Source organism: Sander lucioperca, chromosome 13, assembly GCF_008315115.2.
Source record: "Sander lucioperca isolate FBNREF2018 chromosome 13, SLUC_FBN_1.2, whole genome shotgun sequence".
In the NCBI taxonomy this organism is placed as follows: domain Eukaryota; kingdom Metazoa; phylum Chordata; class Actinopteri; order Perciformes; family Percidae; genus Sander; species Sander lucioperca.
In genome coordinates this window covers 6,272,144-6,299,751 of record NC_050185.1, presented here as the reverse complement: position 1 = coordinate 6,299,751, position 27,608 = coordinate 6,272,144, and the positions used below count along the sequence as shown (strand labels likewise).

The following is a 27,608-nucleotide window of genomic DNA, read 5'->3' as shown; positions in this document are numbered from 1 at the left end:
GACCAGCCATCATCGAGCTGGAGAGCTGCTTATATCCACTTTAAGATACCTTGATCAAAACGGAAACAAGAAGACAATGTTTCACTTTCTGAAACGTCCTCCTAAAACATTAATAGTTTCTTATTTTATAGACTGGAATAGTATAAAGATGATGGTCCATAATTGTCCAGGAATCTCTTGTTAGTATGTCCTGCTACTGATGCTCCTTCTCCTGGTGTGCCTGAATAACTGTGCCAAGTTGGGCCTGGCATGGCTAGTGTCAGAGGGCGGTGGATATCCAGGCCACTGCATTACGATACCCCACCCAGAGTTAGTACATCGAAGCAGATGTCGCACACCCTCACCGGCTTGTTCAAGTCAAACTTGATGATGGGTATCTCCTTTATAGAGCACTTGTGGCACAACAGGCGCCCACAGTGGCGGCTGGAGTCAAGGAGGAGACACAGGATTACCATTTGATACAAAAAACATTTAACACGAAAGTGACATTAATAAAAAAGTATTATTTATTGCACATATAATAAAATAAAAGCCGTACTAACCAGTGATGTTTCCGCGTTGTAACACCAAACTTGGCAACACATTCATAGCAGTTGGACCCATCACACCAAGGGGGCTCTTTGGACAGCATATCTAAACCAATGAAGAAAAAAAAGTTATCATGGGGGTCAAATACATGGTAGTCTCGCTTTGCTAGACCATCCGCACGCTGCGGAGCGTGGAGGATTTGGCTAGTCTACATAGCATTCCGGGATGGGAGAAAAATGTGCTCTGGTTCATTGGCATTTCTTTAAACCAATCACAGTCGTCATGGGCGGCGCCAAGCTCTGCACAGAGCCGCTGTAAAGTAGTCGTGCAACAGAAAACTCAGATTGGACAGATAGTCTAGCTAGCTGTCTGGATTTACCCTGCAGAGATCTGAGGAGCAGTTAACCATAGTCCTCAGAAATCCACCGGAGTTTAGAATTCCAAAACAAGAAAAGCAGAAGGAAACAGAAATGACGTGCATCCAGCGGAATTTCCTGCGGCACCGGAGCAATCCCGGAAGTGGAACGTCAAAGATACAGACCAAATACATTGTATCAGCGCATGTAGGGCTGTCGTTTTAGTTTTTCCTCAGTCGCTTTGGTTAATTTCTTAAAATCATCCTTAGCATTGGCAAAACAGTAAGTGCATTTCCCAAAACAATTCGTACAAACAGCACCATACAATGGATGACCTGCAAAAGCCTGTAACTTGCCTAAAAATCCTTAGTTTTTCTCCCAAAAGTCAATATTTATTTTAATGAACATGTCAGTGCTTCAGAAAAAAAGCATTGTGTCATTGTTTACAAACAAGATAGTCAAAATGCTTAGCCATGTTGTCAATATAACAGTATTTTCTGATGTAAACTATGGCTAAGGATTTGATGATGATTGAAAATTATTCCGTATGGCATATATCAATTTCAGCAGTACAAAGATACACATTACAGTATGTGGGAGATTGATTGCAAGAAATAGGACAGGATTCACATTCACGCCTTTACTGTAACTTGTTGACAGACCATGTCATTGTGATACAGGAAAGAAAAAGACAAGCACTGCATAGTACACATGAAAAAAAAAATATCTTTTTTTACACCCTTCCACCACACAGCCTTACTCCTCTTCTTCTTCCCAGCGGTTAACCCTGTTCATTTCCTTGTTGTTTTTCCATTATGAGAAATCGTGCTCTGTCTATACATGTTTGCCATTTGAAAGTTTGTGAGATGCGCCTCTGAGCTATTTTAGAGAACTGGTCGATCATTGGTTATCTAACGCTTCACACATTCCTCTTCATAAGTGAAAGTCAAGATTCATCGAAGAGGAAATCATCAATTCAGGACACATTCACAAAAAAAGATAATAGAGATTTATGTAAAATACACTTGCCAGATTATGAAAACTGGTTCAACCATGTTGCATGTAATGACTTACGCAATAAACTAATGCCTTTTAGGGGTAAGACTATTCAAGGGATCCAGTATAATACATTTTGATCAACACATAGGCAATTGCCAGTGTACAGTAGGAAACTGCAGACAGTTGTATATAATCATTTACGTGAATGTGCCAAAGCATTTGATAGTGTTCAAAACACAGAGAAATTGCTTTGATATGGAGGTTAAACAAGTAGTTTTTGTGAATTTCAATACTGATCTGAGAAATGTACCAACGCGACTGAGAAAAACTGTAATACATAATGAATGCCTGATAGATGATGAAGTGTGAAAACTTACCTAGAAGGCGGAAGAGCAACTGTTTGGTTGCAACTTGGTAGTTGAAGATGTTGATGCCCTGATTATTATTGACGCCCAGTCGAGCCCCAGCCCTCACAATGGCACGGCACAGGTTTGCATTTCCTTTCATGTAGGCCAGGAGCAGAACTGCAATAGAATACAGGTCACATTCATTATAGTGTACCACTGGTATTGTATACTATATAGTATGTATACAATACCAGTACTAATAGTATGTATACTATTAACAGTGACTTCAGTACCTGTGTTCCCTTCATTATCTGGTTTGTCCAGAGGGTATTCAGGCATACACTCCAGGAACAACTCAAAAATGGCGGCAGCGTTCTCTTTCCCATAATGGCCTAGTACGTGCATTGGTGACTGACCCCTAAACAGACATAATAAGATGAAAAGGAGACAGGCAAGGTGACATTATAGTCTACAAAGGGTTATCTGTTATGTTTAAAAAGCTTACACTCTCCACATTGTTAATATTCTAGGTTTTGGTTTTTATCTCCATTTTCTGCATGTTGCTTCTGCAATGACCTAAAAGTTTGATCGTACTGTTTACTGTGAAAGAACCTGAGTGTACCTGAGATTGAAGGCCTCGGCATCAACGTTGGACTCTGTGAGAAGGGTTCTGACGTTGTTAAGGCGGCCCTGCATCACAGCCAGATGCAGAGCTGGGGAGACAAAAGACAATGTTATATATCACAAGGACTATGGCATGTTGGGGAGGTGGGATGATATTAAATAATCAATTACACAACAAAGAATAGAGTAACTCCACTTGTAATTTTTAAAGATGAAAGCAATGACTCCTTTGAACAATGCAATATCTACAGACAGTCCTGTTGGGACAACACTCTATTGTAATCTCTACCATGAGTAACTCTTACCATCTTTAAAAATAACAACAAAAAACAGAACTAACCATTTATCTTGAGAAACAGTCTAGTGCTATAACAATCTGGAGATCAGTACAGTTGAACAATGAACGTCTTTGGTATGAACTAAAATGCAACATCCACAGAAGGAGCATCCACCTCTGACAGTTACTATTGCTGATGTTTGCACAGCAGTACTACAGGTCCCTTGTTGAGTCCCTGCATCAAACTATGACAGCTGTCATGACTGGGTGGTCAAAGGTTGTCAATCACATCAGGAACAGGGATTTCTATTATTCCTGTTGGCGAAGGATTAATAACGCCACTGTTCACTTTGGTGAATGAGAGACTGAAACACAGACTGGCCCCTGAGTTGATTGTTAATCTGATTATTTATTTGTCAATTTCAGTGCCATTTGTTAATAGAAGCATCCTAGATTATAAAACCCCATAAAACAAAGAGCATAATAATATAGAATCTAAAGTACCATTGTTGCCATTCTCATCCTCAGCAGCGAAGTCTACTCCATTCTCCAGCAACACAGAACAAATAGTGGCCAGGTCCTGCTGGGCAGCCAAATGTAGTGCTGTCTGCCTGTGTTTGGTCAGCTCATTTACTTTGGCTCCAGCAAGCAGCTGAAAGCAGAAAAATGCACAATAAAAACAATATCAACTGCACCGCTCTTTCAATAACACTTAAATTTCCATGAATAATAGATGCAGAAGACCAAGAAATTCTCAGGTTTATACCAGGTTGCGGACAATGATCTCAGATCCAGCCTGGACAGCCAGGTGGAGAGGGGTGAGTTTGGCTGCATCCTGAACCCTGGAGTTGACATTAGCTTGGACACTGATGAGGAACAGGACACTTTCGATGTCGGAATTTTGCACAGCCACGTGGAGAAAGTTACGTCCTTTGTTGTCCACCTGGACAGAAACAGAAGTTTTGAGGTCAGGAGAGATCAATGCAGTAATCTTTTAGAAGTGCTACAGTGACACAAACTGCTGCATTAATGTCAGCGTTACCTGCTCCGCAGCACCTGGCTCCCTCTTGAGGATAGCCTCGGCTGCCTTATTGTTCTTGTGCGTCATGGCACAGGCGAAGGGGGTCATTCCTTGACGGTCGCGAATGTTGAGACGAATATCTGGATGGGAAATGAGGAGCTGTATAATGACGTTGTGCTGGTTGCTAATGGCAGCATGGATGGGAGACCTGCCCTCTGCATCCTGACAGAAATGGACAGACACAGGAATAAACGCTTAGAAAAAGAGCATGTTTACACCTCACTTACTAATCTCTCATGAGCTGTAAAAATGCATCAGCAGTATCAGACAAAAAAAAAATGGACCCACTGATGTCAAAGGACTGACCTGTGCATTAACATTAGCTCCAAACTCGAGAAGGCACTGCACCACCTCCTCCAATCCCCAGCTGCTTGCCAGGTGTAGAGGAGTTTGTCCATCGCGGGCTTCTTCATCTCCTTCCCCGTTAGGGCCTGGCTGTCTGGTGCTGTTTACGTCACAACCACTATACACACGAGGCAGACCGAAAGTTAGGACAGCTAGCTACATCCATCTCAATAACACCATGTTTAAAAACAGACATGTTTCTACTTTCAGATTGATTATAGTTTTATCTGTGCCATAATTTTATATCAGAACTGACATTTTCTCAACATAATTAGATTTAGGCAAATATGTCCTAGGATTAGGTTTCCCAAACCCTAGTGGTAAGAAGATTGGCAGACCTGCGGATGAGGAAGCAAGCAGAGACCTCATTATTCTCATCAACAGCTCTGTGCAGGAGGTTCTGCTGGCAGCCAGAGGGCCCTGTGCTCCAAGAAGTCGCATCACAGCCATGGCGGACCTAGGTGGAACAAACAAGACTCAATGTCAAAATGCAAGAAAATATTTGTGTTTCCCAAACTGAAATCTATAAAAACATATCAGTCCTTCCAGAAAAATGCTGAGTTTTTTTGTGATTGTTGCGGGCAAAAATCCTTGATTATGCGGCACGTTTTCTTAAAAAATGCGATGGAATATGCGGGATATTTATGCAATTTTATGCAATGAAATTGCGGGAACTTGCAAAAACTGCGGTTTCATCATGGCTTCATCGCGGGGTCTGCAGCTTTTCGATGATGTTCACGTCGCGTAATTACATCACTTCATAACGTTCCCATGGCAACAGGGGAAAATGGCTGCTCTTGTGTGAAGTAAACGCAACATTTTTCAACTTTCTGCTAAGACACATGTGACTTTTTTGCAACAAAAATGTGGGAATTATGAAATCATGCAAGCCCCGCATATTTTGCGCAGAAATCAGCAATTTATGTGGCGAAAGTGCGGCGTATTTGAAAAAAATGAGGCCCCCGCATAAATATGCAGACTTTGGCTGATTATGCATTGAATTATGCGATCGCATAATAACGTTTTTCTGGAGGTATATATATAGATATATAGGTGTGAATACAGTCCTGTGTAACGTGTTGTGCAGCTGTTTGGCTTTAAAACATCAGTGGTTTATAGTAACTTTTGGAACCAATCCTTGTTCACTTTAGATGTTTTGGATAAGGCTGACATTAATACACACACACACACACACACACACACACACACACACACACTCTTACTCCACTCTATCAATAGAGTATTTAATCAATATAAAAGTGCTTGTCATTTGCAGCACATCCAAACCCAAGAGTGAACCTGACAAACACGATGGAGGATATTTGGATTTCGGTTTCATTTTATCTTGAATTAAGTTTTGTAACAATTATTAAATGGCAGTGTGCCAATGAGGAACTGATAGGAAACTATCATCTCTAAATTGGCTGTGCATGCATTTGTCTCACCAGTGTGGATGCAATGTCCTCCAGGCCATTCTCCAGAGCCAGCCACAATGGAGGGTTCCCTTTGTCATCCACCACAGACATATCAGCTCCTCTTGTGCAAATGGCATCCACCACCAGTGGCAGCTGGTTACTGATGGCCAACTGTAGTGCTGTTTGTCCCTCCTGGGTCCTGGTAGTGGAGAAATTATAGATATAAAATACAGAAGACTGGAGTCTGAATTTAAAAACTCTACTCTCAAAATGTCTAACTCGATACTGGGAGATTGCTTAAATAATCTGAATCCAAAATTCATTTTGCCACACTGAGGGTGCAATTAAGGGGCTCTTTCCTGCCACGTTATCTTTTTTTTTCTCCATACCCACTGTATTTTGGGTCCCATCTTAGGTTGTTATATGTTACTGCTCTACACATTACTTATGTACATATTTAGTGTCACTTAATATGGTTAAAAAAACTGAAAAATAACAGAAGATACAGACACCCAAGTCCCTGTCGGTACCTTAACCGCATGTCTTTCCCCAGCTTTCTCTCCTTAATGTCCTGTCATCTCTCTACTGTTGGCTAACCAAAATAAAAAAAGGCATAACATGCTCAAAACAATAATTTCAAAAAACACTTTTACTGCACAAATGCTTTACAATTGCAATATTATATAACCCAAGTGTTACCTGACATTGATGTCTGCTTGATGCTCCAGAAGGAAGAGGGCACTCTTGCTGTCCTGTCTTTGGATGGCCATGTGAAGCAGGGTTTGTCCATTGGACATAGTGTCATTGATAGAAGCCCCTGAACCCAGCAGCTGAGCTGCTATAGTGTGCATGCCTGACAGGGACAAATTGTACATGTTATAAATCACATACACAGATCACCATGCAGTCCTGTAACAAGGTTATGCACTCCAAAAGATCATTTTGATAAAGCAGAATCAACTGTATTACAACTTCCCCGTGGAGGTGTAGTGCTGCGTACCTGTCCACAAGGCCAAGCCCAGCACTGTCTGGTCCATGGAGTCTTTGAGACTGAAGTCTGGAATGATCTGGAAGTTGTTGGTGGCATGAAGTGCATTGGCTGCAATAGAGCCATCGGGGGAAAGATAAGTGGATCTATTTCAGAAATTGCTTAACACATCTGCCATGTTTGCACTTTAGTTACAGGCTTTCACGTGTATAAATGCTGACCTTTTTGCTCAAGGATGACAGAGACTACATCTGGGTGGTTGTGAGCAATGGCCATGTGGAGTGGGGTCTGCGTAGCCACACCAACCGTGTCGTCAGGCAGAGCCTTCTGGGTCTGCAGGTTGGGGTTGGCCCCTTGCTGGAGCAGCTCTGCTGTCAGGCTCGCCAGGCCACAGCGACACGCTGTATGAAGCGCGCTCTCACCCTGAAGGAAAAGGATTAATAATAATATCTTTATTAGAAAGACATAAGAATTTAATTTAGATCAGGGGTCTTCAACGTTTTTAAGCCAAGGACCCCTTAGCTGAAAGAGAGATGGAGCAGGGACCCCCTACTATATATAGTGTATACAATTTTGTTGCATATTAAACTGGGCCGAATAGATGAAGATGGATGGATATTTATATATTTTACACATCATGTTTTAATGTACATATAGTAAGGTTGTCATCACTGTTGCGTAATTTAAATGTTTTTTTTTTTTCATGAATATGCCAATACATCTTTGCTACCTATGCTGGATGTTAATCTATTTTTTTATGTATTTTTATTACTAAACATTAATTTTGCGGCTCCCCTGCAGTAACTCTGGAGGACCCCGTTTCAGATCTCTGATCTAGATCTTATGATTTAAGGATCAAGTTACATTATAAAAGGTCTGCAGATACAAAATGGAAGAAAGACTCAGATTGTGATTAATACATGTAGTTACATGGCGCATGTTACAGAGCATGTAACCTGTGCACTGGTGACACACCTGTGATGCATTATATAAACTAAGACCTCTTTATAAAAATATTTAAAATTGTAATTATACTTTCTCTTTTTTACCCATCATTTTACCTATTACCCAAATACTTGAATCCTTAAAACTTAGAAAGGATTAATTTTGGTGCTGGGTTCTGACCTTTGATAAATAACACTGATTGGCCAAGGGACACTGTACTAAAAGGTAAGAATGTATAACTGTTAAAAGGACATACTAAAGGAAACTAAACCTATGTAATGGTTTGGCTGTTATGTGGCCTAATGTTCATACGCACCCATTTGTTGACATGGTTGACCTTTGCTCCATGAGTGGCAAGGAAAAGTGCAGCTGCCTCATTTCCGGCCTGAGCTGCTCTCTGCATGAGGCAGTTTTCTACGAGGGATAAAAACAAAAGGAAGATGAAAATGTGTTTAAAGACACGGGCATCATTGCATTCAAGAAATGACTGCAGAGTGAGGTTGTTTAAACAGCACCTTTGGTAGAGTCAGGTGCATCAGGATTGCTTCCTCTCTGGATAAGCTGGGCGGCAAAACTATTCTCGTCGAAGGAGGTGCCGTTCTCTACTGGTGCATCATCCTCAAATGGGTTTACCGAGGGGTCTGAAGACAAGGTGATATACTGCAGGGCCAGCCACAGAGCTGTGCTGCCCTCGTGGTCCTTGAGTTCCAGGTCAAGCCTAACAAGATGGACAGATTACATGCAGGAGTTAAATGATGACCAGGGTCACATCATCTTAAATATTTGGTGCCTTCAAACAGGGTTGTGTTCATGAGAATTCTTCTCTTCACTCTTTTTTTTTTTTTTTTTTTAAATGTTACATTTATTGTCTACTCTTCCAATTTGTCAGCATGGCATAGAAAAAGAAAAAAAAGGATTAGCACAATACCCATTACTCAATTAGCTAGCTATGGGGGTCTCATCAGTTCAACTAATTGAACACCAAGCGTGGCGTCTGTGTGTGACTTTCCACAAACTCACTACTTCCATTTGAAGGCCTAATGTAACTCACTGTTTGCACTGTAGTAGCTGTTTGAACACTGGCTCATTCCCTGATGCCACAGCTTCATGCAGCGGAGTTCTAAAAACAACAAAAGACAAAAAGTTGAAGCACCAGCATACTTTGCACAGTAGTTGGCCACCTTTGCAACCCCAATAATGTTCATAAACCAAGAGCCCAGTGGCCTACCTGCCCTTGCTGTTCTGCATGTTGGGGTTGGCTCCGGTCTTGAGCAGAGCCTCTGCGATTCGTGCCATGCCGCTCATCACTTCCGCAGAGTGTTTCTTGGGGCTGAAAGAACAGACCAGGTGAAGTGGGGTTTCCACCGCCCCCACTGTGGCTGCATTCACCTGAGCAGAGTGGCGAATCAGGAAGATGGAGGCAAATTCATCACCTAGAAGAAGAGGAAGAAAGATTGAAGTGCTCATATTATGCTCATTTTCAGGTTCATAATTGTATTTTCGAGGTTGTACCAGAATAGGTTTACATGGTTTAATTTTCAGAAAACACCATATTTTTGTTGTACTGCACATTGCTGCAGCTCCTCTTTTCACCCTGTGTGTTGAGCTCTCTGTTTTAGCTACAGAGTGAGGCATCACACTTCTGTTCCATCTTTGTTGGGAGTCGCACATGCTCAGTAGCTAGGTAAGGACTACTAGCCAGTCAGTTGCAGAGTATGAGGGCGTGCCATGCTAGCAGCTAGGCGAGCATTATAACGTGTGTTACAAAGTGATGCACGTCCGTCTCTGAAGTAAAGGCTGGACTACAATAGAGCTGTTTGGAGCAGTTTGTGAACAGTGTTTTCTGTTGGAGATGGTAAGTCCCTTTTTCACTTTGTAAACCTATAACGTGCACTAAAAAGATATATAAACACAATAAAGGAAAGGGAAAAAGGCCAAAAGCATAATATGAGCACTTTAACAGTCATGAAGAAAGAATCTCTCTGCTTTCGTGTAATCATCTCTCCAAACTCTAAGTGTTCACACTGTAACCAAGTCTGTACAAGAAAAAGCCTTGAGAAGGGTTGAGTGTTTATTTCATTCATTTGATCAAGTGGGTATCATGGTAGGTATATATATTTTAAAATGAACACATTTTGTGGACACCACTTTGACAAGAAAGACACAAAGGTGCCAAAAAGTGTAGTAATAATAATAATGACTCCCACACACCTCTTTGGATGGCCTTATGCAGGAGGCTCCAGCCACTCTGGTCCACCATGTCCACGTCAGCTTTGTTGTTAACCAGAGTGGTGGCAATACTTTCTAATTTACGAGCGAGCGCCAGGTCTAGCGCCAGGTCACCGTTGTTGTCCAGTTCATTCAGCTTGGCAGGTAGCTGAAAACAAGATATAACAACATCAAAAACAAAAATGAAACCTGTTGGTGGCAGAATGGGAAACCTTTACTCTTCTCGATGGTTATACTGTAACAAGCCAGGGGTATCTGTGGGAAGCTGACCTGTGAGTCCATCTCGATGAGATAGAGAAAGACCACATCTTCTCGCTCGACTTTGATGGCTTTGTGGAGAGGATACTCTGTTTTAGACTTGATCATCTTGTACAGTAGTTGAGCACTCATGGTGCTGAAATCTTCTTTTCTCAGATCATCCTGATAAAAAACACAAGCAATGAAACACAACAATGTGTCAGTGTCAAACATCAGAACCGGCCAATGATGGAAAAAGTCAACAAGTGTCACTCATTTCCTTAAGGCAAGGCAAGGCAACTTTATTTATATAGCACATTTCAGCACAGGGCAACTCAAAATGCTTTACATAAAACATTAAACATTAAAAAGCAAAGAGCAAAATAGAAAATTAAAAAATAAATAAAAACATTGACGAATATAATAATACAAAACAAATATAAAACAAGATAAAATACAAGAATAGAATTAACAGTTCAATATAAAAATTAAGAATAGGTAACATCAAAAAGAAAGGTCTTCAGCCTTAATTTAAAAGAACTGAGAGTCGCGGATGACCTGCAGCTTTCTGGAAGTTTGTTCCAAATATATGGAGCATAATATGCTGAAAATAATTCTTAAGTAGGGTTGGGTATCGTTTGGATTTTTACGATTCCGATGCCAAACCGGTACTTTTAAAAAGATTCAGATTCCTGAACCGATTCTTGAAAAACTGAAAAATAAAGGCTCTTTTAGAGTTTTTTAAAAATGTTTTTAATTTAATATATTAACATTTTAAAGTACTTAAATATATATAATAAGTAAACCTAAGTCACCTAACACACAATTACAATAATTTAACAATAAATAGTTACACTATTAACAACAAAATAAATGTTGAGTTGGTATGCTAAGCGATCACGTCCAGTTAATGGTTAATATGATTTTACGTCCATTTTGGTGAGCCCAGAGGGAAAATATGGTATTTTAAAAGTAGCCTACATTTACGGTAGTTAGCTAACGGTAGACTACAGAGAAAGTGTGATATTTTTACTTCCGTTTCGGGGCGACAGAGGGAAAATATTTGAGTCGACACATTACGTGGAACAGAAATGAGGAACAAAATTTCGGTATCCAACCCTATTCTTAAGGTCTTTGAGAAGCAGTTATCAGAGCCTGAGACTGAGGTGTCAGAAGCTGGTGACAGTTAACGGACATTTTCTACACCAAAGTCATAAAGATAACCTTGATAACAGTTGCTGAGCTGTGGCCTCACTGGATTTATTGTATCGTAAATGATAAAATGCCTCACACTGGCGAGGCAACACTGATCTGTCAAAAAGGAGCAAACGTGAGGAGAATACCCCACAGAAAAACAGAGCAGGTTAAGGTGATTCAGAAGTGGTATACTTATGAAAAAAGGCACATTTTGATGCCTCGGGACTCATGACAACTGTTAAGTTTGTAGATGATCACATAATCCAGACAGCTAATAGCAGATAGCAAATAGGGTTGCACGATATTGACAAAATGTGATATTGCGATATTGATTGTGAATATTGCAATATCGATATTCATTTTGATATTTTTAAAAATATGCAAAATTACAAAAGTTATGGGAAAACGCATCAAAATAGATTCACAACAATATAGTGCACACTGAGACTTATGTACGGCTCCGTAGTGCGGCTGGAACTCAGGTCGGTCGTGGATGAAAAATATTCAATATTTCCGACTCCAAACTCTGCCTCATATAAACTCTGTTTATAAAGTTGCGGGATAGCTACCGGTGAGAAATAGAAATAGATGCGGGATGGGATTACTTTTGGCCACTAAAGTTTCCTCTTCATTCTCTGTTATTTCGTCTTCTCCCTGAGCAACACTCCTTTTCTTACTTTTGTGTTCTTTCTTTTGCTCCACTCACTCCCTTCACTCTCTCTTTAGGTCCTTTCTTTTCTTTCCCTTCTCTGATTCGTTTCGGGGGTTTTTTTTTGGCTCTATCCATTTCTTCACTTACACTGTCACTCTGTCAAAATATGCACACACATCACGTGGTACGCGTGCGCTGACGTGCACTAACACGTGCACTAACACGTGCATACTTATCGCGACACTTTCGACATAATATTGCGCGTCGTGATATCGCGATAACGATATTGAGTCGTTATATCATGCACCCCTAATAGCAAACTAACATGGTTTAGTAACAGATCATTTTTCAGTGCCAAAAGCTCTTTTCACAACAAGACTGAAAAAAACCAAATCATCCATCCCACACATGTATGCCAACGCATGCACACGAACACCCGCTAAGTTCCCGAGTTGGCCATGTACAAACACTGTCTGAAGGCACTCACCCAGTGACTGGCTATGATCTCCCCACAGTAGTTCATCAGGGTGGTGGCATTTAGCTCCTCAGCTGTTTGGTAGAAGCGAATGCAGTTCCTGACATTCACGGAGGACATCACGCCTTTTTCACACCTGTCCCAGCAGAGAAACAAATGTATTTTTGGGCCGTTAAGCCACACAGGTCTATAATATGTTATGCAACAGTAATGCTGCCAACAGAAACAATTAAAGTTGTAACTGTAGCCTGCAAATGAAAAAGGCAGTATATATGACTTGTGCTGACCTTTCTCTGAGCAGCTGAAGCTGGAAGCGGTTGGCCACCTTCATCAAGTCAATGAGAAAGGCATCGTCCTCAGTGAGTTCCAACTCATCGGTGTATGCCCAGCGCAGCATTGCCATGGCAACCTCGGGTTTGCAATCTGGAAATCCATCATGTCACCAAGTCAGAAATGTACACAGAGTGATCAATTGCTAACCTACTGTATTTTTGAAAGATTAAAAATTTGTACTTTCAGTCAGTCTCTGCAATCACTGGACTCAACACAATCATTTTGGACAATTGCTAAACATAAAAAAAAAAATCTATTTATTCTTTTATTTTGAAAAAACTTGGATTGGATTCCACAAAAACATTTGTTTAGAGGTAGTTTCACATTTCACAGGCAGTCCTATGCTCAAATGTATATGAATGCAACCCCTTACTGATTATCTTACTGGGAAATAGGCAAGAGAGCTAAAATCTACCAAGAGCAAAACTGTGTCAAATACTGGACTTTGACAGTCTGCATGATTAACTCCAAAATAAATATTCGGTCATCATCATCCATGAACTCATAAGCATGTTGACTGACAGGGGTGAGTAGGTAACAAATGGATTTTCATTATGACTTAAGCTACTCCTTTAATATAGTGAAGCTACACCAGGGTGGCTCACCAGATAGGTCCAGTTCAGAGGTGGAGGCCATGTTGGCCAGACTCCAGACATCACTGCGAGCAGCCAACACAAACTTATGGGCACTGAGATTCTCCCCTGCGAATTTCACTTTCAGATCACTGCAAAAACCAACACATTCATCTTTGAGAACCCAAGTGTGTGTGTGTGTGTGAGTATATATATATATATATATATATATCACAATTCTAGGTCTTCAATAACGCTGAAACTAACAAACACGCTCAACAGCACTTAAAACATGACCTACAGTCACAGGTTTTCATGAGGTTATGTGACAAGCCCGGCATCAACTACAACAATGTGGCAGCATAGGCAGGGTTGTATCACACAACTCCCACCAGAGCTGACACACAACTACATAATAACATCTGCAGGACTGCTGGATTAGCAAAGTCTCAAACAAAACTCATAGCCACCCGTTCCAACCATGCTTCTCACCTGTACTGTTCCTGCTTGTAGAGGTCGGCCACGATGTCCAGCAGACGGCTGATGAACGTGTCTGCAGCTGCAGGGGTGGAGGAGCCCTGGCCAGGGGCCTGAGCAGCAAGCACGGCACAGCGCCTCTCTGTGTCAGCCAGCTTCTGCTGCATCTTCACATACTCCTGCCGGAGCAGGGCCAGGTGCTTCTGCAGCTTGGCCACCTCCTCTGCCCCACATCAAGGTACAGGAGACAGACAGAGGACAATACAAGATGCAGGGATACAAAAAGGAGGTTAGAAAGACGCATTTCTGAACACAGGTTAACACTGGACCTTCTGAAGCACCTTTTCCCTTAGGTAAAAGGGGTGGTCCAAAATACAATGGTTCCAATATACAGTAGCTAGTGATTTTTTTTTATTTATTTATTTATTTATTTATTTTACAAAAATCTGTTGTTTAAAGATTATTCTTATGGCAGTGACAATATAGCAGGAAAGAAACATACCATGAAGGTTGTGAACTAGATTTGCACCTACACTTACAATTGTGACTTGATCAACTATTACTTTTCATAATACTGGCCTACTTCTTCTGACACTTTCCTATGTCACCTTTGTTGCACAGAAAAGGAAGATTTTCAGCATTCCCTGTATAAAGGCCATAGACTGTATAAAACTAGATAAAAGGAATACAAGATGCAATTTCCCAAATCTTAAAAATGAACTATGGCAGAGCGTAAGGGGCCTATTTTTGTTCAGACAAACCTTTCTCTCTTCTTCTAAATGAAATACACTTTCTACAGATATGTGTTACAACACAATTTTATGTCTCAGTTCATAGGTTTACTGAGGCCCATTTCCTTCCTTTAAACCAGTAAAGTGTAAGTGAGAAAAGAATGCTGAGATGGCAAGTTACTTCGTCCTTCCTTGTAAACCGTTACTGGCACAGTTACTGGTCATGAGGAGCAGAAGGGGAGGGGGGGTGTTCTGAAAACCACCTGATCAGCTCAACACAGGAAGGGTGGTTTGGAGGAGTAGCAACTTAGAGCCAACTGACCAGCCACTGGGCAAATTCCTATACTAAAATCCACCTTCCTATTGCAGGATTTAGCCTATGCATTTCCAAAGCAATTTTGTACCTGCAGTTTTCCTCCTAAGACAAGTGTATATACAACAAATCGTTATGCACCCTAAACAAAAAGTGTGTATGAAATGTACTCCATTTTGTCAGGACTTGAGAACATGATCTTGTCTCTTCTAGACTTTATAAGGCAATAAGCTGTTGTAAATACAAAACACAATGGGAATACTATCAAACCATGCCACTCACAACAGAACACAGGCATTGCAGGGGTAATTTGAAAAAAAAGAAAAATATGGGCCTTCACTTTTTCATTTAACTTTTTCATTTAAGTGAAACAAATATGCTGTTCAGAAGCGATGGAGCAGCTCCATACACAACATTAACACCACAGATTGGAGTGTTTGTTCTCTGGATTCAAGTTGGTAAGTAGATTTCCCTTAAGGAGGAACACACAGCAGGCATTCCCTCATGCCTAAGCCAAATATAGGCGGTGCCCTTAGCCATGGCAATTTTACCAGGTGGTGCAGATAACACCTGACAGGGAATGACAGCTACCCTGTCCTGTGAAGTCTCCTGTCCCATATTTACCTCTATTTCACAGAACTGATATCAAATTATGTAACACACAAAAAAAAAAAAAGAAGCATATCTCCAATGATGAATATAACAGCAACCGTTAACGGAGCGTTAACTGTTAGCTACTGAAATTAACGGTATAGCTAGATAACGTAGACAGTTTGATGCGATCCATGACGTTGATACTTAACGTTAGCTAAACCGCAATACCAGCATGACCTGCAAATTCTGTAAGTTAACATTAGGTTTTTTTCGTACGTAGCAAACCAGCAATCTGCCTGAACAAAAATTCTTCCCCGCAGTCCAACCCTCCAACATCTCTTGTCCGGTTCGGCTAACTAGCTATAAATTTCAGCTAGCAACATCAACGAGAGCTAACGACAGAGCTTGTTCACTGCTGACAAGACTCGCAGTGCTTCATATTTTCAAACAAAGACAATGTACGATTTTTAAACCAAGACACTAGCCAGTTGATTTAGTCCAACAGTTCAACAAGCATACGACAACAGGGAGTGTACCAAATAGTAAAATAAAAAATCTCATACCTTCCGCCATGTTGCTCAGCGTTAGCTCCGTGGCCTGATGGTCTCTATCGCGATATGACGAAGAGACAGTGTAGTAGGCAGTTGTGCTGCGTTCAAGTGGTTCTCAAAACACGTTAATGATATATTATCACATGACCGTTAAGGTTCTTTTTGCACGAAATAGTATTTGCGTTGCTAATTTTATACACCTGGTTTAATTGACACTATGATTATTATTTTCTATACCACAGGCTAAAAGTTGTTAGTTAACTTAAGGTATTTTCTTAAGTCACTTACAAAAACAAGATTCCTGAGTGCCAACCATAGACTGTAACAGTCTAAGGTTCCAACTCATTCAGTCTCTCATCATTTTATTGTGAGCTTGAGAATATGGAGGATGGTCTCCACTGACGAGAGCTGAAAAGAAAGGAGTTTCTGACCCAAAGCAGTACAGTATGGGCGCATAGACTGTATAAAACAGTATGTGCGTTGAAATTGGTCAATGGTTGTCAAACGTATGTTGCCTTCAGGTGCTCCTGCTAAACTACTACCTCCAAGATGAAAAGTTTACTAATGTAGCTAGTGAAGCTCGACAGAGGTAACAGGTGATCAAGTTAATAGTCTTAATAGGCTAAATGCTAATGTTAATGTTAAGTAGATAGACAATAGACAATGCTGTACTATTTTCTAGATTATACATATATGTATGAAAACTATTGTTTTCTCTGCTAATCACATTTTCACTGAGATTCTGTCTCCCAAATCAGTATTGTACGGTGGAAATAAGTTATGTTAAGTACTGTTTTACCTATATCATGGTTGAAGTTCACTTTCCTACTGGAACATTAAATATAATTTACTTCAGCAGATAGTGAATAAAAAGCAAAATAATATGGGAGTCAGTTTGTAACACAATTCAAATTCAAATTCTTTCCTAAACAGTGATGTGCTTGTGGAGGGGCAAGCTTGGACAAGCAAAACTGTTTACACACCTATAACCTGCCACAATGTTACAGTAGCTCTGATAATTCAAATATTTGGCTGTGTGGTTTGCCATCAGCGACACTGGATTCATTTAGTGACTGAAAACAGTTGATTAGCAAGGCAGACTACATGCTCTTGGCAAAATCCCCTAAATCATTGGTTCCCAAATGGGGGTAAAGTGAAGTAGGGAGTACGTGGGGGAAAAATAATTCATACAAGAGAGAGGGGGTGAGGGGTACGTTTAAAGTCTGAAGTGGTATGGGACTGTAAAAAGTTTAGGAAACACTGCCCTAAAACAATGATAAACTCTTTATGTAAAGAATATTATACTATATCAAAATATATGATTTGAAGAGTGATCTTGCTGAGAAAACAGATGATGGCGGTAAAGTTTAAACTCGTACTGGGAAATAAACCAGGTGCCGTGTGCAATGAAAACACTTTGTGTACATGAAAGGTTTCTGTTGTCTCTACCGTGAGCAATATGTAATTAAGGTTGTATCCAAAACACACCTGAATTAAATACGCGAGTAAATATTGAAAAAAAAGTAATATTTTAGAAGAACTCACTACAGGTGACAGGTTTCATAACATGAAAAATATACATCAGTATTTTTGTCTTTGTACATTAGGCAAAACTGCCATAGTTCAGTGAGCAGAATAATTGTGAGATTGTGGATCAGGGGGAAAACGACAAAACAAAATGGGCACACATACTGTATACACAAACACTCAAACATTCGCAAACAAAATCCCAGAAACATTCAGCAAAAAAAAAATAAAAAAGTACAATAAAGCATGCATAGCAATTCCTACCGAAGACAACACAGAAAAGAGAGGCTGCTAAAATAACAGATTATTGGAGAAGAGGACCTGAAATTGTATCAGGATATCAAAACTTAACATGTGTACACTTCATACAAGGGGCGTTATTGCTACACCAAATTGTTGTAATACGCTAATTATACAGATTCCCTGTGTACTGGCTATTAAATACATAGGTGGTACACAATTTCTCCTTTTTTTCAACATTTTTTAACACTTGTTCAATGCAGGGTGAAGTGGCCAAGCATTTTATTAGGAGGCACTTTTGAAAAAAGATTAACAAAATTGAGCATGCACACATATGAAGGGGTATGTTGCCTTTCTTCGTTGGAGTGAGCAGGATGGTTAAGACTTATAATGTATAAAGAAAAACTAAATCATACAGGTACATATATGAAGTTGAGTTTTGAGAGAACAGCTGCGTATTCTAATATGGCGGTATTCCCTCCATCAGTCATGTCATTCATCTGGCTTGAACCAATCAAGCTCTTCACAGGTGACTTTCCTCCAACAGCATCACAATTCTCTTTATATTTAAGACCTGTTCAAACAATCTAAAGAGAACTAATGCATGCTGGAGTTGAGAGAGGAAAAATGGACACAGAATCTATCTCAACCAGCGCTATTCATTTGGTCTAAGTGTCTTGATGGATGGAAGGGGAGCTTATATATTATCCGGTTTAGTCTGTGCTATATACATGTCTTTACAATATCTTCCTGAATGTTGAAGCAGTTCATAGACTTGAAAAATGTTTTTATCATCTTCTGGGTTTTGTTGTTGTTTTTTTGAGTTGGCACTTGCTTGGCGTTTTTTTTTCTGTCAGCCTTGGTAGTCACTGTTATGTTCTATTGCAGCCTACAGTAGCCAGTCTGTTTGCGCCAAAACAAAAGGAGGACTAGCCTGGCGACAGGGTGGAAGAGTGCAGGTAAACAGTGCCATGTTGATTTTCAATTGGAGACCTGTGGAAAAGCACACAAGAAATAACCGAAACAAAATTGTTATGAAGCACCTAGACCAATCACACAAGCCATAACATGAACAAACCGGCACAAATATTAAATGATCAAAAAGGCGGCAAAAGATCTGCAATATGTCCATACTCAGTTACTTTTAATCTAGTCGGTCTGACACGTGCTGAGTTGCACCATGGGGTCAGAAGACACAGTGTAAAACGACTACTTTAACTGATACAAGACTGGCCAGTTACACTGTCACACAATTAATCAAGTAAATATCACCTAACTTACTTGACATAACATAAAACAAACAGAAACATAAAGGATTGGTTTGTATGTGGTCGTAGTAGTGTTAAAATTGATCCCCATTCCATTAACAGCCATAGAAAATCTACAGTACAGTGTTTTTTTTGCCGGTTCAGCCATGACGATAGTGTGAAAAACTCCATCGCTAACAGCCGGCCAAAAGTTGCGAGGGTGTTTTTTCCGCTCACAGACGCTAGGGGGAAGACGACCACCATTCAACCCGAAAAAAAGTCATATAACCATTCCAATGACTCTGAAGCTGTTCAGTTAAGGTAAATTAAGCTAAAAAACCTGCATAGTTCCCCTTTAAAACAGTGCAAAAGAAGTGTTAACTGAACTTAATGGTAATTGCAATATTAGTTAATGGTGCAAGAGAGGCAGAAGGAGTAGATTTAAGTTTACAACACTGGTAATAAATCTTTATGCGCAACAATTCAATAACATTGGAACAATAACACGGTTTATTAGGCACACCTAGGGCTGGGTATTGTTAAAAAATGTTCGATACCTTGAATTCGCTAGCTGTTTCTGAATGATCCTTTTTTTCGACACCAATTTTATAAAATCCATTTTAACAAAAATAAATTACATCACTGTACAAATCCTTTTTTTTTTTTTTTTCAGCTTCTTCACACACACACACACACACACACACACACACACACAGTAATCAAGCCTCTCAAAATACAACCCACAAACACGTGAGCCCCGTCTCTGTGTGTAACAAGTGTTTTTCCTGCATGCATCTACAACGTGCAACATTAGCAGCCAATCACAAGCATTATTAGATCTTGGTAAGAGCATGCTGCTTGCTTATTGTCTGACTGACGCTGACGAGATTTACTCCTTAAGGTACTTCAAATTTAGTATTGAATGACAACGCATTTTTCGATACTCTTTACTATGGAGGCAATTTGGGTGGTGCCTACAAGTATCGGAGTTTGGTACCCTAGCTAAATCCAATGCAGTATATAGCAGTCCGGCAATCAATGCTACCTTTATAGGACTGATTGCAGGACTGCATTCAGATTGAATGGAACTTATAATGGTATGTTTTTGCTTGTTTTAGACAGCTGTTGATTCAACCCTATCGTTTTTTGGTGCCGTCTAACTGTATTGTGTTATACAGAGAGGTATTTCCATTATTTTGTCCATCCCATTTATATTAATGAAGGCAGGCTAAATAACAGAGTCATCACTCTGTATGATGCAATACAATTCAACAGCACTACTACACAAACTTCCTCCAAAATGGCCATAACGTTGACTCAACAGGATTGTTGTATTAGTTTTAGCGAGGTGTACCAAATAAACGTGGCAACAAAGGGGGGTTTTGAACTACAAGACATTTTTATTGAAATGTACCCGATGCAACAGGCAGCCATCTTTGATCAGCTGAAGTTGGTTGTGATTGGTGAACCGAAGGTTTTAAAAGGGTTAAAGTCAAGAATACTTGCCCTGAAAACATGAAGCTAGATCCTTGCCAAATATCACTCAAACGCAGTCTCTTGGCTTTTTCGTACACAACGGGCAACTTTCCTTTTGAATGCGCCGTGTCTGTCCTCCCTCCACTCTTTCTGCAGACGAAAAAAGGTAAAAGACAATGGAGTTGATTCATTTTGATATTTCTTCAATTTCATCATTAAAATTTCCTATACTTATTCAAAATTAGAATTAATTTGTTCATTTATTACTCGTGTATTTTGTCATACGTGTACTATGTAATGCCATCCAAAACACCAATGAGCTAATTCGTGGATGTTACAGAATGTTGTGGTTTGAAAAGGACAAACATTAAGGGATGAGATGACCATTAAATAGTTTTTTGTTTTGAAAAGAAAAGCACATTTGTTTGATTCAGATACCATTTATAATCAACATTTTTCAACAAAGAAACTTACTGCAGCATCCACATTGGCTGGTGAGTCACCATTTGGGTCTGCCAGCATAGAGATAACACTAATCATGATGGTTTCCACTGTGTGGATAGGCAGCCAGCGCTCTTCAGGTTTCTCATAGCCGTACTTGTCCTCCCCAGGCTCGTGCAAAATAGAAATACATACATCTCCATTCCTGTCAACTGGAAGAAAAAAAAACCATGTATAATATAATTTATGAAGCAGAAGATGCCTTGTTATAACAATGTCTATGTATTAATACGCATTTATTTATATGAATGACATTTAGCCAATCAGCTAACAAACTGAATAATGATAATGTTTATAGACAGTGCCGATGAAAAATATCTGCCTTCACTATGAGTCAATCTTCAGCAGAGGCACCTTTGTTAGCAGTTACAGCCTTGAGTCTACAGTATGTGGATAGGTCTATCAACATGGCACACCTTAACAGTCCAATTCCTTCCCATTCTTCCTTGCAAAGCTAATCAAGTTCTGCAACAGGGAGTGAACAGCTATTTTTAAGTCCTACCACTAAGGCACTGGATGGACATCTAGATTCTTGTTTTAAGTCCATTTCTGCATAACGTAATTTATTTGAATTGTATTAACTTCATAAAGCTTAAAAAAGAAGAAAAGGAAAATAGCATTAGCATCGCAGTATAACACAAATTCAGAAAATTCTATTTTAAATTCAACATGTGCAAAAACGCAAAGGGTGCACTCTTTTTCATAGTGCTGTTGATGCTACATTAATAATGGTCAAATGCATTTAATAGTAAACATTAGGGGTGTGCAAAAAAATCAATTCATATTTGAATTTCAAGCTCTACCAATTCAAAATCATATTCATTTTTTAAATTTTTTTTTTATTGTATGTCTACTGCAATCACATGGAAAAAGTAACTACATTTACATACTGCAAATCGTTTTTTGAATCGAGAATCGATTTTGAATAGAATCGTGGGCCTAAAAATCGATATCAAATCGTGACATTTTCGGAATCGTGCACCCCTAGTAAACATACTATAACACAACCTGTAACACATTACTATTTTATAAGGAATAGTGATTAAAATATAATTGATATCAAACCTTAAGCTACTCAATTTAAGCTACTCATTTCAGTATAACAACAGTATCTGTTATAACAACTGTTTGAAGTGGCTCTGGTAGACTCTTACTGACATTGCTGCTGAAATGTATTCCTCCGACTGTTACTTTAATTTGAAAAAAGAAAGCTGAAGATTATGAACTAATGCAATGAACAGGCATGTAATGTGCTTTAAGTTGAACTCTCATTTAATTAATTGTATGGGAATATTTATTGTTATTAACACATCACAAAAGGGAAAATCCTCAAGATTTCTAAAATAGAACACAAGGATATATTTATATCTTTGAGAGAGATGTAACCTCCACTTTACTACAAACAAAGGCAAATATCCTTCACAGTGAGCTACACATGTACCTACCATTAGGGTGCCAAATATCTGTGATAAATTTCATTTTAGGTGGCCTGAGAGGGTAGTCTTTGGGAAATGTCAGATGAGCTTTAAACACACCACCTTCACTGTGAACAAAAAAAAAAAGACAAAAATTAATATAATAATAGGAGAATGTTGTACAAGTTTCAAAACATCCAAAGCAATAGAGGCAATAAGAACATAAGAATACATCTCTCCTACTATATACTATGTATAGGACCCTTTCAAAGAGAGATTCCACAATAGCGCCGCAATGAAAGTCTACCATTCTGCCGGCTCTGTTTATTCACACAGAACCAAGCAAAGGCAGCATAACGCTGCCCCAGTGTGTGAATTCACATAGCATGCCGGCATTCCAGGAGCAAAAGAGGTGTGACGTGTTATATGTGTGTAACACAACAGCGTTGCCACCTAGTGCAGGGTTCATACGCATTTTAACCAATACTTTTCCATGACGTTTTCATGACTTTTTGTTCATAGTGGGATTCGTAATATCACGCCCCGAATAGAACGTTGAGGTTAAGACAACGTGAAAATACATTTATTAATCACATATTATTATGCTGTGTTAAAAAAAAAAATCCATGACTTTTCCAAAACTTTCTGGGTCTTTTTTGGTTTCCAAAACCTTTCCAGGCCTGGAATTTGCATTTTTCAAATTCCAAAACTTTTCCAGGTTTTTTCTAAACGTATGAACCCTGCTAGTGTGTGTGAGCCCATCCGCACCGTTATTCAACCACACGAACCAGACCGGACCCACTAAAGGCCAACTTTATGCATTACAGTAGCATCATTTTCAGTAGAGAGAAGGACACACACGGTCTTGGCGCTGCAGCACCCGCACATTTGTGTTTTGAGAGAGCGAGTGGAACAGAAGGTGGACTATTGTACGCAATGTTTCTGTAAGTTATTAGTAACTTTGGCTAATCGGAAAGCTGCTTTGTCCCATCCTGAACAGGCTGTGTAAAAGGGGCTAGTGATAGACTTACTACAGTGTGTCTGGAGGCCCGATGATGAGGACTTCCCATCTGTAGAGATCGTTGTCCTCGATAAGGCCTGCTGAGAATCCTTCCACTGGGTTTTTGTTCAGCTCTAGATAGAAAAACAAATGCCAAAAACCAAAGTCAGTAGCCATTGGCTCATATCATAGTGCCTACAGTACGTTTACTAGACTGATGTTGGGCTTTTCTGAAGACTACTGAGACGACAAGATAAGTCTTGTCTTAGGAGGCCTTGCTTGGGGGGTGAATATAAGAAGCAGCATGTTGCTGAAACCGCACACCACCCTAATAGTCCAGAGCCAACTCATACTCTCACATTTACTGGATAATCTCCAGATATATACCGCACTTTGCAACTCCTAACTTTACAGCAAGATTTCAACTTGCATTATCGATTAAAGAATCAAATACTAAACCATAACCACTAATAAAGAACACTGATTATGCCCAAAATCATGAAATAATAATGTTAATGATAATAAATAATGTGAAAGGTCCGTTTGTGGTGGTTTCCGGCAAAATGCTGAGAGTGAAAGTCACTCTGATGTGATAGTTGGAAACCCTGTGTAAGTTTTGCACTGCTACCAAAGAGGTTCTGATTTTTACATTACATGTCACTTAGCTGACGCTTTTATCCAAAGTGACTTACAATTGCTACAGTCATGTGAACAAATTGGGAGCTTTTAGTACTTTAATTTGTCCTGCACCTGCCAGAAGGTGGGATGTGCACACAATTACTTTTTTTTTTAACAAATTGGAACAACCATGCTAAAGTTGACTAAAAAGAGGAATAAAAAAATCATCTTTAGGAAATTGATCTTAATGCCTTAATTAAAAAAAATGAGGAAAAATCCAATCTTTAAGGACACCAATTTTCTTTGTGAATGAATAATGTATCGTAAATAAATAAATGTTCTTCCTTAAAATACAGAGGGCATAAGTAAGTACATCCCTATGTTAAATTCCCATAGAGGCAGGCTGATTTTGATTTTTAAAGGCCAGTTATTTCATGGATCCAGGATACTATACATCCTGATAAAGTTCCCTTGGACTTTGGAATTAAAGTAGCCCCACATCATCACATACCCTTCACCATACCTAGAGATTGGCATGGTTTTATTTCAGTTAGCCTAATAGCTGGTTTGATTTGCATTGACAGATGATTTTATGAAAGTACCCCATGCCAATCTCTAGGTATGGTGAAGGGTATGTGATGATGTGGGGCTATTTTAATTCCAAAGGCCAAGGGAACTTTATCAGGATGCATAGTATCCTGGATCCATGAAATAACTGGCCTTTAAAAATCAAAATCTGCCTGCCTCTATGGGAATTTAACATAGGGGTGTGTATACTTATGCCCCCTGTATTTTAAGGAAGAACATTTATTTATTTACAATACATTATTCATTCACAAAGAAAATGGTGTCCTTAAAGGTTGGATTTTTCCTCATTTTTTTAATTAAGGCATTAAGATCAATTTCCAAATAATGATTTTTTTTATTCCTCTTTTTAGTCAACTTTAGCATCGGTGTCCTAATTTCTTTCACATGACTGTATATATGTCAGAGGTCACACACCTCTGTGCTCCAGAGTATATGACATATATAGGGGTTAAGTGTCTTGCTCAGGGACACATTAGTTGATGTATCACAGTGGGAACTGAACCCGGGTCTCCCACACCAAAGGAATGTGTCATATCCACTGCGCCATCACCACCCCTTGGTCCCATTTGCCCATCTGTTGGTTACCATGACATCTCAAACACTTCTATAAAATGTAGTTGAATGTTACACAATAGGTCTAGGATGAACTGATTCATTTTGGGTAGATAATGCTTGTATGAGGCCATTTAAAAGAACTTTATGTTTTACTCATAATTTCTGAACAGTTAGGCATAAAAGAAAACAACGGAATTTTACTAACACACATGCAATATAGGCCCCCTCCACATCCCCCTACACACATTTTCTGTCACTTTAAGAAACTTTTGTCACCACATTTCATCAAATTTGGTATGCAACATTTTTAGACACCAAAAAAGTCATTCATTTTTCTTAAAGAAAATGCCAATTCCCCATAATTATTGAACATTGACATGATCAACTGTAATCAAATGTCGATCACATGCACATATTGACTCAAAATGATCCTCCTTTTGGGGGATTTCACCAACAGTTGGCACTGCAGCTGCAATTTATATGGCCATAGCTCAATGGTCATGAGTCGGATTTAATTTGAAATTTTGCGCAATAATACATTAACTGGATTAGGGTATTAATTGTCAAAGAATCTGTATCTCATGGTAGTTTTTGATGCAGATCTAGATTGAGAAGAAGATGTTTAACTTCAAAACATGTTTTATTATTTGTTTGTTGGCAATCATTGGGAGAGGTACAGTATGCTCTATGAGTGCTTTCTAGATATGTATAATTTCCCAGTTATTTGGCACACTAACTTTACAGTCACGTTTTAAAATAGCTGCCTCTGTGTTACGAGTGAAGTCTGACACTTTGAGGTTATTGCTTGATTACTTCAACAGCCTCTGCAACATATCCCCGTTTGTATTAGAAGGCAACTTAAACGTATGACATTAACGTTACCTCATTTCAATCAAATCCCACTCAAAAATATAAATTCCCCATCACTGTAAACAGAATAGCTGGAACACTACAAAGGAGCACATTATATCCCTGAAAGCCTGCTTGTGGAAAATACAATCTTAACTGAAACCTGAAATGTAGCCAACAGTGGTGCTAACGTTACAAACTCAAACGTCACATGATATGTATTCGACTCACTGCTTTCGGAGAGATGCTAATATTAGGGTTGCTAAATTTAATTCGAGCTGACTCTGCAAAAATAGCGAATAACGTTAGAGATAATGCGATATTAACATTAGTTTGTTAGCTTAAAGTGTTGAGGCTAACAACAGTGACAGCCGCTAGCTAACTGTAGCATAGAGATGTAGCGAGCTGGCTAAATATGTTAATAATTCAATGTGGTTAGCAAGAAAATCTGGGTCAACTAGTTAGTGAAACGTAGATATGTGCATAAATAATACACACCACGTTGATCACATAACTAGTAAACACCATGTCTAAAAATGGAAAACGTCACTTGTTATGCCGATTAAAATATATGTAAACACACACACACACACCGACTCAGTCGAGCCAGCTGGAGGCTAACGTTAGGCTAATATAGAAAGTCGCTGGGACTTCTGACAGCGGCTTTCAACTGAAATCAGAATGGAGCGTCGAAAAACACATCTAAACGAGCTGTTCTCCCAACACACTGGAGGCGTTTGATTGTCAAGTCGTTTAAATCTCGAGAGGAATGTGTCTGTCGACATTTACTGCTATAACCTTAACACAGGGACAGTAACGTTTTAGTGTCCAATAACAGTTTGAATCACAGCTAACGGCAGCGTTCGCTCAAGTGCCATCGTTAGCTAACGTTAGGCAGCCAGCATCAGTTAACACCAATTTCAATTACCTGCAAGCTGTCTCCTGAGTAACAGCACTGACTGAGGCTCTGTCATAGTTTAGCAAATGCAATGCAGATATGTTCAATTGTAATATTTTGAGGTAACAGCCTTAATTTCTCGTTCGACAAACTGTACTTCGTCCCCTCTATTTTCCGTTTAGCATTCTCGTCATTCTTCTTCTTCGTCACCTTCTCCTGCTACGGCTGCTGGTTCTTCTTCGTCGTCGTTGTGATTTTACAGCAGCCGGCATCCTGATTGTTGGATTACTGCCATCTTCTGGGCACAGTTTTTCAAAAAAATGTAATCTGGATCAAATTTATCCGGATTTGGAAAACTCATGTTTTGCTATCCAGGATCACCTGATCCATTTTACTTTTATGCCAGTTTTTTAAAGGAACATTGGGTT

General features: G+C 39.5%; 2 protein-coding genes across 2 annotated transcripts; both read right to left on the bottom strand.

The window, feature by feature from the left end:
- Positions 1 to 116: 116 nt before the first annotated feature.
- Positions 117 to 16,399, bottom strand: ankfy1 (ankyrin repeat and FYVE domain containing 1). Its single transcript, XM_031311007.2, has 25 exons — positions 16,279 to 16,399; positions 14,093 to 14,300; positions 13,634 to 13,752; positions 12,983 to 13,118; positions 12,708 to 12,831; positions 10,405 to 10,554; positions 10,117 to 10,282; positions 9,134 to 9,338; positions 8,957 to 9,025; positions 8,421 to 8,623; positions 8,222 to 8,319; positions 7,182 to 7,383; positions 6,973 to 7,071; positions 6,672 to 6,825; positions 6,003 to 6,171; positions 4,896 to 5,014; positions 4,519 to 4,675; positions 4,174 to 4,374; positions 3,898 to 4,074; positions 3,636 to 3,783; positions 2,853 to 2,943; positions 2,524 to 2,648; positions 2,261 to 2,407; positions 543 to 633; positions 117 to 423 (listed from the first exon to the last, which is right to left on the bottom strand). Exons 1-25 carry the CDS (start codon positions 16,286 to 16,288, stop codon positions 291 to 293), a joined length of 3,501 nt encoding a protein of 1,166 aa, XP_031166867.1. The 5' UTR covers positions 16,289 to 16,399; the 3' UTR covers positions 117 to 290.
- Positions 16,400 to 17,776: 1,377 nt separating this feature from the next.
- ube2g1a (ubiquitin-conjugating enzyme E2G 1a (UBC7 homolog, yeast)) lies at positions 17,777 to 27,464 on the bottom strand. Its single transcript, XM_031311009.2, has 6 exons — positions 27,211 to 27,464; positions 23,704 to 23,806; positions 22,703 to 22,800; positions 21,231 to 21,409; positions 20,787 to 20,906; positions 17,777 to 19,026 (listed from the first exon to the last, which is right to left on the bottom strand). Exons 1-5 carry the CDS (start codon positions 27,254 to 27,256, stop codon positions 20,820 to 20,822), a joined length of 513 nt encoding a protein of 170 aa, XP_031166869.1. The 5' UTR covers positions 27,257 to 27,464; the 3' UTR covers positions 17,777 to 19,026; positions 20,787 to 20,819.
- Positions 27,465 to 27,608: the final 144 nt, after the last annotated feature.